General features: G+C 46.5%; 5 protein-coding genes across 5 annotated transcripts; 3 read left to right on the top strand and 2 right to left on the bottom strand.

Annotated features, from left to right (window-relative positions):
- Positions 1–431: 431 nt before the first annotated feature.
- N7455_005650 (putative amino acid transporter) lies at positions 432–6,575 on the bottom strand (the record flags this gene model as incomplete). Its single annotated transcript, XM_065605085.1, has 13 exons — positions 432–1,073; positions 1,131–2,439; positions 2,492–2,531; positions 2,584–2,777; positions 2,838–3,087; positions 3,148–3,283; positions 3,335–3,439; positions 3,703–3,719; positions 4,693–5,051; positions 5,104–5,308; positions 5,357–5,368; positions 5,422–5,581; positions 5,631–6,575. 13 exons carry the CDS (start codon positions 6,573–6,575, stop codon positions 432–434), a joined length of 4,374 nt encoding a protein of 1,457 aa, XP_065461985.1.
- Positions 6,576–10,283: 3,708 nt separating this feature from the next.
- Positions 10,284–11,219, top strand: N7455_005649 (class I SAM-dependent methyltransferase; the record flags this gene model as incomplete). The annotated part of the gene is made up of 3 exons (XM_040961880.2): positions 10,284–10,328; positions 10,379–10,665; positions 10,718–11,219. The coding sequence occupies 3 exons, from the start codon at positions 10,284–10,286 to the stop codon at positions 11,217–11,219; spliced, it is 834 nt and encodes a 277-aa protein (XP_040807664.2).
- A 333-nt stretch (positions 11,220–11,552) lies between these two features.
- Positions 11,553–13,195, top strand: N7455_005648 (uncharacterized protein; the record flags this gene model as incomplete). Its single annotated transcript, XM_040961863.2, has 3 exons — positions 11,553–11,825; positions 11,879–12,472; positions 12,521–13,195. The coding sequence occupies 3 exons, from the start codon at positions 11,553–11,555 to the stop codon at positions 13,193–13,195; spliced, it is 1,542 nt and encodes a 513-aa protein (XP_040807689.2).
- A 468-nt stretch (positions 13,196–13,663) lies between these two features.
- yphA (tyrosine phosphatase family protein) lies at positions 13,664–14,342 on the bottom strand (the record flags this gene model as incomplete). Its single annotated transcript, XM_040961881.2, has 3 exons — positions 13,664–13,918; positions 13,978–14,173; positions 14,230–14,342. 3 exons carry the CDS (start codon positions 14,340–14,342, stop codon positions 13,664–13,666), a joined length of 564 nt encoding a protein of 187 aa, XP_040807665.2.
- A 1,097-nt stretch (positions 14,343–15,439) lies between these two features.
- N7455_005646 (Amidase) lies at positions 15,440–16,427 on the top strand (the record flags this gene model as incomplete). Its single annotated transcript, XM_065605084.1, has 2 exons — positions 15,440–15,536; positions 15,757–16,427. The coding sequence occupies 2 exons, from the start codon at positions 15,440–15,442 to the stop codon at positions 16,425–16,427; spliced, it is 768 nt and encodes a 255-aa protein (XP_065461984.1).
- Positions 16,428–16,898: the final 471 nt, after the last annotated feature.

Below are 16,898 nucleotides of genomic sequence, written 5' to 3'. Positions count from 1 at the left end.
GGTTCGGGTATTACAATATCTATAACCAATACATAGCTTCCTGACAGCTCATGTATGTTACATATGTAGATTCATCTAGTTACCAGTTACCTTCCCGACTACATGTCTGACTTCAGGCCTTCGATGACATAGTCTACCCACATTTAAATTCAAGTGAAAAAAAAAATCAATCAATTCATTGGAGGTTCAAGTATTTGGTTAATCATACACAGCCCGTTAAACGATCATTGATCTTTCGCTTTTGAACATTTGAACAACTGAAAATAAGAACACCATTCAGCATGGGAAAGTGAAAGATCTCAAAGCTCAACTAGGCCGCAGAAAGGATGAAAACAACAGTGAAGTCAAGACCATAGATGACTAGAGCTGGCTGAGGCTAGTAGAAGAAGAAATCCACCGAAACTCAGACTCTGGAAATTGGATGTCGTTAACTAGCGGCGAGATAGGTTGGAAGGGAAAGAACCAGTAGCCTTCGCTTTCGGCCGGGGAATTGTTGCAGGATCAGGCATCGAGAACAGTCGGCCTGGAGCTTTGAGGGAAGCTGGGCCACTGGATTGACCCATGGAGCTCGAAGCACCATGCGCAACATCCAATGAGGACCGATTCTCAGTATTAGCATGCTGAGCAGAAACAGTGCGAATGTGGGTTGCGGAAACATCGCGCAAGGTGGTTGGTTCATAGGGACTGGGGGAAGGACCGATCACACGCGGCTTGTATGGCGCAGGACCGATTGTACAAACGCCGGTTGAGTGAATATCCTGTTTCTTGGGAATGTTCGGATGGTTTGCGCTCAACCCGCGAGTCATGGTCTGGGGTTGCACCGCATTAGGTTCGATAACGTTAGCATTGGAAGTGACAGAGATTACAGGTGCTGCAAAGATCGAATCGTCAAGAGTCCGTGGCTTTTTGGTTGCCTCCTTTGGACGAGACGCCAGAGCAGGAGTAACCTGAATAGACGCATCGGAGGTAGTGGTCATCTTTGGAATATTAAGCGGACGAAGTGTGGGGACACGGACCACACGCTGAGGCTGGAGGGGCGCAGCGAGTTTGTCCGAGACCTGAAGGGATTCGAACTGCGAAATGATGTCGGAACTCTCACTATTGGTGGGCGAGAGGCTGGGCACACATACCTTGTGCGCGTGTTTATCCGCAGACGGGGGTGAGTTTGAACTAGACGAAGGTGGAGGTGGCGATCGGTGTCCCTCAAAGGGGGTAAGGTCGCGCCGGGCAGCTGAAGGAACTTCAACGGCGTTAGTTGCTTGCTGCGATGTTGAAAGATACTCAACAAGTGCAACCAGATTACCCAGCCGATTTTCAATCTCAGAGGCCGCAGGTGCTACAGGCGGTGATGCATATGCTGTGGGAACCAATTGGAGCAATTTCGATTCAAGTATGCGTTCGATATCACGGGTAGTAGCCAAGTCTTGGGGCGAACGAATGTGTCTGCGGATGTCTCGAAGTTCTTCAATAATTTGTGGACCATAGATATCGATCTCATTGATTGTTGTTTTGGGCGCAATGACTTCGTCAATGCTCTTGACTGGCACTGACCCCCCGGCTTTCTCAGCAAACTTGAGACCCGCCAACTCCGCAGCACCTGGACTCTGGATGGCCACTGTCTTCAAATGACGAGGGGTTGGCGATGCTGCATCGACCGGTGAGTCATCCTCGCTGAGAAGATCTTGTATCTGGGATTTCTGCTTGGTCTCCCCCGTCTGGATACTAGGAGGAACAGTCTTCCTGCTTTCTTTGGGTTGGGTGACATTGGGGACCGGTGTGTTCTTAACCTCAGCGATGGGCATGGAGGCTTTAGGTAAGACTGCTTCAGCTTTTTTGGTCGATGCAGCCGTGTCCTTCTTCCGTGGCTCTTCGCCGGGCGAAACCTTCCATTGAATTTCGTTCGCTGCAATTGCAACCACTGCTGGATAACGAGCCTGGGAACTACTCGCCATGTCTTTTCCTTTTTTGGACTTGGTGCTTTTTTGGGCAGAAACGGAATGAGATGCGGGTTGGCTGGGTGCTTCCACTCGAGGGGTCTTATTAGATTTGGGCGTATCAGGCTGGGCCTTGCGGGTTTTGAAGGATGCAGTCTTATCAAGAGGAACAACACGGGCCGATAGTGGTGTTTCCACTAGATAGGGTCCAATGTGTGGCTGGTCAATATGGACGGTACGGGACGGAGTCGTCAATGTTGCCACAGGTGAGGATGTCTGTTTTGAAGACGGAGCAATGCTCGCTGCCTTCTTCTTGGGTGCATCACTCGGAGGCATTTTGAGCTTTGGCTCTTCGACCAGAACGGGTTGTTGTGTAGATTTAGTCTCCTGCATTGGAGCGGAGACGGTTGTATCAGTAGACTTGTTGTACGTTTCAGTCGCTCGGCGAGACTGAAATGAGGACATGAAGTCGGCAGGATCGGAGATTCTGGTGGCAAAGTTGATGCTGGCCAAGAAGTTAGCATATAAACTTTGCCAAAGGAAGTCTGATCACTTACGCTGGAGGCTGCCGCTGAGCTCTGCTAGGGGCGGACGGAACTAAGAACGACGTCAGCTGTGCCCTCTTTCTGCACTAGTAATCAAAACGTACCATGGGCCTGCTCCTGGAAATTTCCCTTGTCTTTACCCTTGCCACGCCCATATCCCCTTCCTCGCTCGCGAGAATCACTATAGTCATTGTTGCAGTTCAGCGCAGGGTCCAGATGAATACTGGCCGACATTGTGGTCGAGCGAGCGCGCGGTCCTGGGCGTCCTGGGCGACCAATATTTCCTCGGAATGCGGCTCTGTAATTTCCCTTTCGTCAATTGGAGTGTCTTGAATGTCAGAGTAAATCCACTTCTTACCTTGCAAAAGCAAGAGGAAGATCAGCAGGTCCCTTGGGGGGAGCGGGAACAAAACCACCTCGTCCTCTCTTTCCCATGACACCACCACCGCGACCTGCAGATGGAGTTGGGTAAGGATGATTGGCGTAAGTCCGTGGCTGGCTTCCATCAGGATGCAACATTGCGTGCAAATTAGCACGGTGAGACTGGCCGGAATCGATGTCATCGAGTTCCTCCATTCCATGAGTATCTCCGATCTGAGTGTGGAAGTCTGCAACAGAATTTAGTACAAATTCAGAGTAGCACAGGGGGTCTCTTCTTCAGCACTTACTCGCCCATTTGCTCAATTGAGCTTCATCTCTCTGATCGATCAGTCGCTTTGATTCGATCTCGGCAAGGTGTGTGCGAGCCTGATTATCGATATCGGCGGTCGAAATCATTTCACGCCGTGCGGTTCCTAGATCCGCCTGTTGATGTCGTTAGAAAGGTCAGAGAAGAAGTGAGAGACTAGATATCACCATTTGGATAATTTGCATCCTGCGGAGCTGCTCCGCGGATTCGCTCATCTTGCCGATACGCTTCCCGCGGCGGGGTGAAGCGACGATGACGGTAATGTGAGGATTCTAGACGCAGTTGGGTGACACGCTGTTATCGACGTGTCACTAGGTCAGGATTGTGCTTTGGTTGACCAAAGCACGAAGGGTGAGGGAGGTGCGAGAAGAGGGAGATTAAAGGTTGGAGTGTGGGAGACGGCGTCTCCCAGAGAGTGTATTGGCAGGTCAATGTGACCCCAGAAGCAATGGTCCTTCAAAGGAAAGACAGACGAATCGAGGCTTGAAAAAGCCCAAGCAAGGTCCCTAAGGTACAGATAACAAGTGGGGGTTACCTCAAGGACTTCGAAGTCTGAAAAACGAAAGAGACAAGTGAAAGACAACAGGATTTTCTCACCCGAAACGAGAACTGTGAGAACCACTGTGTGAGTTCAAACGGAAGTAGACGAAGCGAGAGGCAAGAGAACAGGGAGAGAGTGGTTGTAGAAGGAAGAAAGAGAGAAGATGGGAAGAGGGTAAATAAAGGAACGACCAGGACCGGGTTGGAATCAAAGACGCGACGCGTCTGTGAATGGGCAAACAATTGGATTGCTGTTTTTGGTAGGGACGAAGCTGCATAGTGCGACTCCACGGTCGCAACGGAGTCACGAGTCCGTCGCACCTTCCATCGAAGTCTTTTCGCCTTGGACAATGGCATGTCCACGTGGGAGCCGTTTTGGGGCACGTGAAAACGTCCACGTGATAGCGAAGCCCTATAAATATATGTTATAAAGCCATTGATAAAAATCGTGGAGCTTGGGGATGCAGAGAGTGAGCGGAGTTGTAGAAGATGAGAAACGAAGCGAACGGATTGCGAAGCCTAAGTCGCAAGGCGCACGTGCCCAGTTGCTGGCACAAGGAAGGTGTTCTGCACCATACTTGGTCTGACTTCAGGGTATACATACATGCTACCTACCTAGGCACACAGCATCGACCATGTACCTGCTACATATCCTCAGACGTTGCAAGTCACCCCTACAGAAACAACGGGACATAGTGATTTCTGAATGAGAGTATTGTAGCGTATCATACACAACAGATATTTGTTCAAGATGGATACATATGTACATAGCAACACGGCCCCAAGAGATTTCTCGGGCACACTGAAAGTATAAGCCGCCGCCACCGGTGGAAAGTCCTCAAAAAGCCCATCTAGGGTGCATTGCAACTATGAGCCTCGCCGTCATCTGCAAAGATAAATTTCAATATTAGTATATGTGCCGAGAGTGCGACCAAGTAGCCATCTAATTGGGTACAATTGCGACTATTTCCCGGGACAGACTTACTTCGAATGATCTTGACGACTGCCTGCACTAGACTAACACCCATTACAAGCAACCCAAAACAAATGCATAGATACGCCGGGATCTTTTCCCGCCGCGTAGCACTGCTTAGTTTGATGTAACAGAGAGGAGGGAATATATAGGCTAGAGCAGCAGCACTGGTCGCGCCAATGAGCTCAAAAACACTTCCCAGATCACAGGTTATCAGGGACAACACCATTGAAGTCACCACCAGTGCCGTTGAGAAGATAACATGGCGAACAGTGTTGTGCGGTTCGTCGGGGAAGTAGTAGGTTGTCATGACAGAACGGCAGACGAACGCCTCAAGCGGTAGTGTCGTCAACATGTTCAGGCCAAAGCAACTAGTAGAAATCAGTCAAAAGTTCCATATCAAGATCAATGGGGAGATTTTACAATCGTGCGATGTTGACAACGATATTGTCTGATGGAAAGTTGTTCAGAACGTTGCCCTGGGTTTTAGACCCGAAGGATAGGAACCCTGCGATGCCCATTGCCAGGCACATCACTAGAGAGATTCCTGTCGAGTAGTGAGTGACCCGAGTGAAACGGTCGAGTGTCGGCCTTTTCAATGAGCCGTAGATCAGAAGACTGTTGTGATCTGTGGAAATTAGCGGTTGTGATATCAGTGGGATACGAAGGGACATACGACAAACAAAAGCTAGAAAGTGTTAGCACACTTTCCAATTATCAATAGGGACTGCTGAAACTTACCAAAAGAGATGACCCCGACAGCTTGGAAAAAGCCGGTGTTGAATATGAGGTGGCTTTTAATCTCTCCGCGCGATTCAGGCGGCACCCGGAAACCCTGGGTTATGACCGTGACAACAATGACTATCATGCTGACCAATGCCAAGGCCGATGCTTTCGCCAGCTACCTAACCGTTAGTCTCTGATAAGCAGTAAGGAAAGGGAAATCTGACCTTGGCAATGTCTCTATACAAAGACAATGGGTATGAAACAACCAAAACAAAGATAACGATAACGGCCCGGCGATCTGTGAGGAGCCATAGGAAGGACATATCTCTAAGAGACGGAAACAAAGCGCCTAGAACGTGTGGAATGGTATCGCCGACAATAATACAGAATGCGACCATGCCACCGAATGCAAATGCCCACTGCGCAACTGAGATTGCGATGAGACCGGGTTTTCCGAAACAATGCTGCATAGTCGCCTGGAACGAATCCGCCCCACTCAATTTAGAGTTGATCACAATCAATCGAATGGTCCAATCCACTGTGATGGTCAAGGCAGTCAACAGCAAAATCCCCACTGTCATACCTGCCTGACGAAGCGCATAAGGTTGCCCAATGATTCCAGCCCCGATAATGCTGTTGGCCATGTTCATGAACGCCATTTTCATCCCACTCCGTGGCCGTGCATCTTCGAGATGGTCTTCGGGGAAGAAATCGTCCGATGTCGCAAGTGTCACACTAGGCGCTTCAATATTTGTGAGGAGAGGAATTGATTGTCCATTGTGGTGTGTTCTGGGGCCCCGATTTCCAATTTCATAGTCCTCATCCTCTAGCCATATTGTGTCGTCTGGGCTGTCGTCTGGGCTGTCATCTAGGCTGAGAGCACGCTCGATGGAAAGGCGATTGGGGTCTTCGGGCTCTTCCTGCAGGTCAAATCGAACTCGGTTCATGGTACGGGGTGTGCGGCGCTTTCCATCGGCCGTAGGTTGAGAGATAGAGGAGTGGCGTGTGCCATTTGTCGCGTTATGTGAGGGGATCGGCGATGGAAGAGGCTCCGGGTGGAAAGCTAGATCCTGCTCCTCATTTGAGGCAGACAGAAGTGATTGAGCTTCGTGTTCATCCTGGCCATGTTGGGCATACAGGTGATCCTCTGACAACTCATCCCCTGGCATCGCTGACCTTAGATAGTTGGAAGTGTAACGGTTACTTTCAGGACACCTGGATGGGGGCCACACGTGATAGCTTATCGATAAGACTTATTTGACCCGATAAGAGATAACGGTTTACCATGTGCCCGTCAACGGGTACTCCACCGTGTGTACCTGGCTAATGACAAGTAACTACCTAGGGAGACCTAAATACAAATGAATGAATGACTATGCTCAGAAATGGAAAGGCACAGTTTATTGCGTAGAATCAACCCGAGACAGTGCCAGTACATACAAACCAACACAGGTTATCACCTCCACTTCTCAATCCTAAAGTCATGTCTCGCTTTTTTTGACATCTTTTCGTGTGTCACTTTAGGCAAAACGTGAACTAACTTACAGCATATTCTGCATCCTCTATTTTGCTGGAAAAAAGGTGATGGGATACGGCTATAGCATCTAAAGGATAAACTGTGGTTATATATTTCTTAGAGATGATTGATCAAAGTTTCTAACGACTTCAAAAATGTTCTTAAGTATTTAGAGATGCAAGAACAAAGACTACTCACGTAACACAGCCTCAATGATGCTGCCAACAGTATTATCCAGCCCGATAATTCTTTCGATCCAGAATTCGGTCCCTTGCATGAGAGCGTGCCATTGCATCACACTGCTCTTTACCAGCCATGAAAAACATGTTGATACCATGAAGAACCTTTTGTGTGTCTGGCTAAGTATCCATCAGGACAATACCGCAAATGAGAAGCTTTGAGTTGTAGCCCCTCATTGCCGGCGCCAAGTATCGGAGAATCGTTCTGCATTCAGCATCTTGCTAGTCATGTAACTATTCGGTAAGCGAGCCGCCACTGTAAGCCAGCCGCCATCTCTAAAACACATAGTAAATGAGATAAATTACAACTTGATATCTCAACCACTACAACATAATCAAATTTTCACTATTGGTAGATAGGTATCGATAAGCATTTTTAGTAGCATATATCAATTTTGAAAGAATGGGGGACTTATATTATTATCGTATGGAAAATTACGTCGCTGGATTCCAAAAATATATATATCTCAGTCGCCAAATCAGTAAATTTGTCGAAACTCCCCAAAGTGACTAGTTATCATATAAAAACCATTAGATTAAAAGGAAAAGTTCCTATAGACTACTGTTGTTGAGATATCAAGTTGTAATTTATCGCATTTACTATGTGTTTTAGAGATGGCGGCTGGCTTACAGTGGCGGCTCGATTACCGAATACGTTAGTATGAGCTTGAGTGGGTATGCCGCAGCATCTGAAGAATAGGAGTAAGTAATCAGTATATCGGTTATAACTTTGACTCTATTTACCAACCTTTCACAGGCTGCACCTCTTCAAAAGGCTGTAAGGTTGCACTTCGACCTCGGGCGGACAGACCCTGTCTCCAGCTGTGATGATCGCTGGCAAATCCTGGAGAACATATAGACTTCTGCAAAGCCCACAAATGGGCCCCCACCCCAGGCCCAAAGCCCAACCCGCAGTGGGCTATGGGCCTAACCTTCGAAACCCGACCCAACCCGCCCATTAATGGGGGCCTATAAGGCCCTTATAAAAGCCTATCTCGGCGATGACAAATCGGTCTCTGTAATCGCTATATTACAACTTTCTGTCGAATACCAAGTCCGAATACATGGTAGAAACCAGGTATTATACACGAAGTCAGGTGATTTCGAGTACTCGGTTTACCATACAAAAGTGTATATTACAGTTAGTCGTCGTTACCGCACAGATTGTTGAAATTGCGGGTTTTTGTCAATTTAGTTAGAGTACTTCATAACTAGTTATATGCCATTTTACCCATACATTGCAATACAGACAGATTTCTGTCACTTTCTAAAAAAAAACGCGTTTTTTCGTATTTTTAAACGTGATTTAGAGAAATAACTAGTAATTGATTCTAGATCATTTAAACTGATATAATATTATATTAGGGATAAGGCCTAGAAACCGGGGTAAAACGAAGGATAATTAAAAAAGACTAAAAAGGGGGTTTAACTTTAGATTTCTCGGTATATTTGTATTGTTTGGGCCCCATTGGGCCCCATTAAAGCCTAGTGGGCTTTTACCTTAGGCCCAAAACACAACCGATTTGCGGGTTGGGTTGGGTTGGGTTGGGTTGGGTTGGGCTCTGGGCTTTATAGGCCAGTGCGGAAGTCAAAGAACATAGCGGCCCTTGAGGGTGGGATATGAGGATCGTATGCTCTGGATGCTTTGACCCTTTCCGCCACCAATATCGACTAGGATGACTCCATCTTCCTCGGCTTGAAGGCTGCTGAAGTCGTATAAGTCACCCAAGGGATCTTTAAGACTTGTCATGACTTTGTTGAATGCTACTGTAGCTTTGGGATCTTGCTGTAGTAGACTGAAAAAGTCCACATTCTTGACTCCGTTCGAGAAAGAAAAAGGCGTGTTCATTCTGTCGGAGGGGCTCACGAAACCCGTGGCCTTGAAGAAATCAATGTATGAAGACATGGGTCTGAACACATTATCCTATGGATGCCTGGTATATGACTGAATGAACTCTTGGTCCATTTTGAGGCAATTAGGTCTGCTTAGATGTATCCTCTTCAACCTCCTCGAAGAAATCCAATGCCGCTAGAGCGCGCATGATGCGCCTGGTAAACCCCAAGTCTGTGCCTACCCACTTTGTTAGATGCTCAACCGTGAAAGGAGCAGAGGTTAGCAGGTTGTCAAAGAGACGCATCCTGATACCCAGCCTCACGCAAAGAACCTTGTGGGATTGGGAATGAAACGCTATCAGAGACCGTCTCGGTTCCACTGCGCATTGTGCAAACAAACATGCACGTAGATCTTGTAGTGCCTAGGTTCATGCATCGTATCTCCTAGCGGCCGGTGCGGTGAGATAATGATCGGACGGGACCAGAAAACGCCATGGGCTGAAGACTATTTTGTGGGTGCATGCCAAGTTATTCTCAAATCAAAAGCAATTTAGCGATGACCGCTGGAGCTACTTATCAATCGACACGGACATTTTGTGGGTCATCCCTTGCAGCCTTGGAAGGTTATTGAGGGAGGATGGAACTATCGAGTGTGGGTCATGGATCTAGTAGACTGGCTACGTGGATATGGGAACATACATACAGGTACATTTTACATAGGATACTATCATTTCAATAACTCGCGTGCAAATATACCCTGAGACGGAGAAACCCTAGAGCCCTTCTCATGGCTGGCAAAACGTTTGCTTGTAAATCTCATTTTGTAGAAAGTGCGGTCCTTGCCTCTTAAGTCTTATGGAAATAGACAGAAAATAGAGTACAGTTCATTTGTCTATGTGGCTCGCTACACCGATGTCAAGTTCTTCTGATTTGGTTGGCTGAAGTGGGGATTTGTGATGGCTCTACACCGATGTATGTGGCACTGAGTTGTGGCGGGCTGAAACCTGCCCTAGGAAGATTTATTTTGGTCCCGTGTATTGATGGGTACCACATCAACCCAGTGGAACTTGCAGAACCGCACGATAGATCTACACAGGGATCGAACAACAGCTGATTCTAGGCTGAAGATTTTAATCGTGTCATGGGTGCATATATTAATCGATTTGATCGATTTGATCGATCAGAAATAGACATTCTTTTAAATGAACCGGACACCGCTCTCTAAGCTCTCTTGTTTTATTCCAACCATCCGCCTGAAGTGTCCATACATCTTCGAATATACTTGGAAAATGGCCCAGACACAGAACCCTGTAAAGGACTATTGGTCTACGGAGGTTTGTAGTCGTGAACTCTTGCCTCATCTTGTATGCGCTGATGAATATAGACCTACGCAGCTGCAGTTCCTTTCGCCCCCCATCTTGCCGACACCCTCGTCCAAAGCATAGAATTCGATCCTACGGATAGAGTTCTCGATATTGGATGTGGCGATGGTAAATTTACTACCAGCTTCTCTCCCTCGGTCAATTATGTTTTGGGCGTCGACTCTTCTCCGTCCATGATCAACACGGCCAAGACATTGGAATACGGTGGAGCAGCTACGGATTTCCGCGTCGTGGATTGTCGGCACCTTGAAGAAGATGCAGAGGTTATGAATGGGAACTGGGACAAAGTGTTAGTATTTGTGTTTCCACTTACTGGTGGAGCCTTGCTGATACAATTGTAGTACCTCCAATGCTGCATTCCATTGGATCTTGAGAGATTCATCTACCCGTATCTCCACATTGGAGAATATCTTTCAATCTATGAAGCCCGGGGGCACATTCTTCTTTGAGATGTGCGGACATGGAAATGCACCGGAAAAGGTCACGGCATTTATGTTCGCTCTGGTCAACCATGGAGTTCCAATCGAGACAGCGGAAGCTATGTGCCCTTGGTTTTATCCCTCTGACGTCTATATGAAGAAGATTCTCGAGGGCGTTGGATTTCAGGTCAAGAGGATTGAACTTTACACGAAAAAACAGGAGCTGAAAAAATCCGAGAATGGTGGACTGGAAGGATTCATGAGATTGATCGGCGCTCAGATGCTGGATATTTTGGGTAGCGAGGAGAAGAAGAATAGTGCCATGCAACAGATCTGCCGAATGCTGCGCTACGGCACCACAAGAGAAGATGGTAGTCAATGGATCACACATGTCGGTCTGAGATGTGTTGCTGTTAAGCCATGATCAGAGCTTAACAACAATCTCCATTTCAACCAAGATCGTTCTATAACAAGAATTTAGCTTTTCAGCTGAGCCTATGCCACCAATATACTTAAAGCCCCAAATGATATCAAGAGTACACGTAAAGTAATCTTTAAGAATTGAGTACACATATTCTGAGGCAAAAAGTCATGGAAGTCATGTGCCCCGTCCATGTACTGTACGGTCATTGGCATACCCAGTCCAGCGATACCTTTCCTGCTCTGGCATTCCACGAATCCTCAAATCGCTCGTTTACACGGTTGCCTCAGGTCCAGAAAGAATAGCATAATGCTTTGATGATGATCTTCCGTCGCAATGGCACAAAAGCTCGACTTGGGTCAATGCACTTTGCGAATCCGAGATTCAAAGTTGCAGCTTCACCTGGCCGCATCGGCTCATTTCACCCAACCACCAAGCCACGGAACCCTTCAAATACCAATTGACCTCTCGGAACTGTCGAACCTTGAAAGTGTGTGGATAACAGAGGCACCAGAGTTGGAGCTGCGATTCTTCGTCGGGGGAAATTGGGACGGAAATGAAATGACAGTGTTCGTCTCAAGACTGAGCAGCAAACTCTGTGATATGGAGGTTTGTGTGAGAGGATGTTTGCCAAATCGGAGACTAACTGTTCTTTGCTCCAGATCTGGTCGGATCTGGGATTCTCAGTTGAGCTCAAAACGGGTGCACGTGGATATTACATTGACACTTCTGGCTTCCACTGCCTCGAACTTGGTCTGCGCAGAGAGTGTCGAGTATTGAACCACACAACGGGCCGGACTTTGCCTAGTTCAATGACCAACCCCCCAGACGTGTGTCCTCCCCCTGGCGTGCCGGTAGCTACCTTGGCTTCAATTGACATTCGGCTGGAGTATCGTTTTCACGCTAAGGACATATCACAATCCCAGGACTATCCCAACCTGGAGATTGGTCTTCTTGGACAAGAACTATCCGTTGGCGCCAGTTCTCGAGTGCTAGATAGAATGGCAGAAGCCCCAATGCTGCATCCAACGCATGACGAGGATTCCTCTGAAGCTCTTGGACCACAGACTGCTTGCATATCTGGAGATGGATCAGATCCATCATGGGAGAAACGCTTTCGACTGCTCGACCTTGGAATTCGAAGACTGGTCATTTGCAATTCGATCAAAGATCGCACGATTCGTGTCTCACAACAGGACACGATCAAGAGCCTCGCAGATATCTCCCCCGCCGTGTTCAACCCTGCACATCGTGATGTGAGTTCTCAGTCTCAGTCATGCAGCTCAAGTACTAATTTCACTCAGGCGATCAACCAACGAGGAGTGACAATTCCAATAATCACGAAATCCATATCGTCTATGTTAGCAGGAAACAAAGACCAATCCACAAAAGCTAAATTAGCGGATTTTTTAGAGCTCAATCGCTCCCACAGCACGAATGATTTGACAATGCAGCCTCAACTTCCAAGTTGCAAGACTGCAATCCTCTCATCACTTTGGCATGTTGCCCAGAAAAATGTCCCCATGACGAAATCAATCAAAAGGCGAGCTTCTATTTTCTCTACCGAGAGTTTACCAAACGGAGTGACCAGGTCAGACGAGCCGGTGCGTCTTATGTCTACAGTTCAGCAACAACCCGACAGCGGAAATCCGGGACAACATCGTTATTTCCAAACACAATATCACAACGAGAATGAAGAATGTGATATTTATCTGTTGAATAGTGAACCCGAGGACCAGCTTTTGGACAATTTCAGCGAGACAAGCTTCACGGACCTCGGGGATTCTACTCAGGCATCCCTTGACACGTTGTTCTCAACAATTGGGTCTTCTCCGACTTCATACCGTGATTATGATACTATGCTTCTCTCGGATCATGTCGAATTGGCAGATTATCCGGGAAACTATGTGACAGATTATGATCCTGGAGAAGATATGGAGACATACGATACGGACATTATAATGGCTGATCATTTTTAGATTATTTATATGATACCTTTGTTGTGATATATAATACACTTAAATATTGATCATGAACCATAAGTTGAGTTCGAGTATCAGGAAGTAGAAACTGTTATTCGCTGGCGATACCATGTTAAATCAACAGTGAATGTGCACGTTGAAATGTCCATCCGTCATCTATGGGTGTCGCAATTAGATAACCACGACAGGGCTCTTAACCGCTTATAATGGACTTTACAATAGCTAGATAGTTTTCAAAAGACTTATGGAGCAGTTAGTTCAGGAACGGTGCTATGTAGGTTCCATCCATGAATGAAGTCACTACTTTAGTCACGAGATCCAATGAACCCTGAATAAAAAACAAAAGAACCAAAACATCAGCCCCACAAATCCATTGTTAGGAATTGAAAGACCTTGAGTCCGGAACCAAATTTAGTGTTCATGTTTTGTTCAAAATAACCATCGAAAACCTTCCAGGATTGTCCTTTATGCCCAAAGCTTCCGCATATGAAGGTTCAATAGCGGTGCACGAGTTTTATCTATTGGCCTTCCTTGGCCCCACCCAACGACATTTGCTTCATGGGCTATCTGGCTGATGGCTCCTGGTTCATACAGTCGAATAAACTCTTCGTCGAGCGGTCGAGCCTTATGGCCGGCATAGAGCCGGTCTTCATCAATGATGGCCGAGTGTTCCCGTCCTTGAAGCTTACGGAAACAGGCGACAACGCACTTGGTTCGGTGCTATGTGAGTAATTAGCAGATAGACCAGCACACGTGTTATTGGAAACTGGGAAACTTACCTTTCCCTGGTTGCAGTGGATAAGCACAGGATGATTCTCTATATTAAGAAGCATCTCCATAATATCATCCATATCTTTATGGGAGACTCTTACGCCCTGGCCCTTATTAGGCTTCAGGATAAAAGTTATGACCTGGATGCCATTGGCCACGATAAAGTCTTGGATGGAAATAGCGTACGGTGCTTCGACGAGTTTACTATATGCTTCTGTTAGCCGAAGAATAGTAGACAGCTGGAAGGACGGTGTGCGTACATTATGGCCCTCACGCCCTTGAGATGGTCTCTATAGAGACTCAGGCTGGGAAATCCCGAGCGGTAAATCCCTTGCACGACCTCACCAAAGTTGTTTTGAATGATATCAGGCATGACGCATGTGGGATATGTGGATGAGGCTTTTTAAATCGTTGGTATGATAAACGAATACTATGCTTACATCGTATAGATGCTTGTCTAAACAAGATACCATTTTATCGTAGTATTAATACTATAGCTTCCGTTAAGGAAGGACATCAGGTAGTTGAAAGAACAGTCTACTAACATTATAGTCTTCACGCCTATAAGATATTTTGCGTGCATACTGGGTGCATGCCACGAGCTCCCTAAAGTTGTTCGGTTGTGTGATGTTTGTCATCGGAATGTATAGAATAAATGAACGTTAAGAGTTATTATTAATCGGTACCTGAGACTGTGGACTCACGGATACATCGAAGAGTCGATGTGGGATCAATCAAAAGATAATTGGTATGATTTCAAAAATATGTTTTCTTTTGATACAAATTCATTCTTGGTCATGCTAGTACCTCTGCACCCACTCAAGCCCTGGGAAATCTCAGTCTGATTTAGTCACAAGATTTTATGGTCAATTTGACGGTGCGGGGGCATTGTTTAAACAGAAAGCCAAAAGACTCCCAAATTAACCAACTATCTTCAACCTCTGTTCCAAATGTGGAATTCGCACTTCTCGACATCATCCTCTGTCGCATAGGTTCGAAAAGCTCTCTTCCAAGTGGTTTCGTGAGAGTAACGGCCATATTATCTTCACTTGCGATAATTCCTAGACGAACGATTCCTTGGTGCACTGCATGCCGAACGAAATGATATCTGGCGTATGGCCACTTTTTCGAGTAATTGTTAGTCGTCCTGATAGAGTGTGCGTTGCCGCTATCGGTAAACAAGGTGACTGGTAATTGCTGTATGATCCCCATTATTGGTGAGTTTTCAGGAGCCACATGATTTCTCGCACTCCTCATATGAAGTAGAACCACGTGGGAGTTGAGAATTGATGTCAAATATTAAAACAGAACGTACACGTAAGGATATGATATCATAAGATGGACACGCAGCGGACTTTATGGTAGTAAAGCTGATGCCAAGTAGAAAGAGGAGTTGATGCAAGTGAAAAAGAGGTGGGGAGAGAGAGAAGGATCCTGATTCTCTGAGAAACTGAGGCTGCCAGTTATCATATGATTGGATTGATTGCGCCAACGCCACAGATTCCAGTGGCAGTGGAAGGCGTCCGGCGATGGCAAATGGAGTTTGGCAATTTCGACCTTCTCACAAGTTAGTATCGCTTAGCGGCGTGGTTCGGACATACTCTCGCTTTGACACACCCGTCGCATTTGCCAGGGGTTTCTCTATACTCAAGGCTATTGCTCATGCTTGGATCTCAAAAAGCATCAACCCGACCCCAAGATCGAAGGAATACAATATAATCTACCCCCTTGACTACCTACCCGTGGAAAACCCAGAGCAGATGCAAACTATAGACAGCTTTGTTGAGGACATGAGAGCCGCACTGCATGCGAAGATAACAAAGTTCTCTATACGAGAAGCTTGGAAGCGATCTCACCCCCCCCCCGGGGAACCCCAGAATATGTTGATGACTACTTGATCAACACCGTGGCAAGAACTTACTATTATGCGTTCTATCACTCGTTCGCCGCGTTTAGTGAAAAGTACGCCGAGAAACATAATGGGAAGCCGCCATATGTACTTCCCTCCCTACAATACCGATGGGAAACGGGTGCCGCTGTATCCGAAGAACAGCGCAAAAATGCCGTGCAGCGGATGGACACCTACAAGGAATGGCTGCTTAACGCAATGTTCGGCGAACCTACCAGTGAAACTGAGACCCTAGTGGTTCTTCCAATCGCAAATGCTGCTCCGAATTATAGAGATGAGCCGTCGCAATCCCCCCATTGGCAGTCCGCGCTAGATCAGCCTTTTCTTCCACCCATCCTAGGCGCCCCTAATATCGCCATTCCAATTGGCGAGGTACCATATGCGTCAGGGATCACCAAGGGAACTGAGTATTTACCAGTTGTAATTGACATCACGCCCCAACAAATGACCTGGAGCTCTTACAAGCCATTAAAGACCATGGAACTATCAAGGCAGCCCACTACTGTTGGGACAGGATCGAGAATAGTGCAGTGTCCCAAGAATGAATAATCAATTGTAAATAGACAAACAATCAAAATCGTGTTCAGTCGGATCCATTTTGTCTAGTTGTAGAACTGTCAACTAGTTTGTGGCATATGGAAGTCGCATTTTGGAAAAGCCTTTACGGCTTCATCTTCTTGCCACTTGTGAAGAGCACTTTAGCCTTTAGATATGTACTCCGCGCTATCTCGTTTTTATACATATTTATCAGCGTCAATGCTCCAAACCTCTGGCCCTTGATTGACAAAGCGAAAAGCCTTATTGGGTTTAAAGCGTAAAGTGGGTTGGGATGGGTAGTGTGTAAATTAATATAGGGAGTAGGGCTAAAAGTTCTATAATTGGGCCGATAAATTCAGGTAGAACGTGGGGTTATTTTAAGGGGCTTTAATCAATCTAGAATTAATCTAGATAAGATATAACTTGACTTAACAGAATACCGAAGTTCTACATGAAATCTTTATGTGTGGTGCTTTTAAATTA

This window comes from Penicillium solitum (genome assembly GCF_028829755.1).
Source record: "Penicillium solitum strain IBT 25940 chromosome Unknown utg000003l_segment0_segment0, whole genome shotgun sequence".
Lineage (NCBI taxonomy): Eukaryota > Fungi > Ascomycota > Eurotiomycetes > Eurotiales > Aspergillaceae > Penicillium > Penicillium solitum.
The sequence above is the reverse complement of the archived record's forward strand: the minus strand, read 5'-3'. Positions and strand labels throughout refer to the sequence as shown.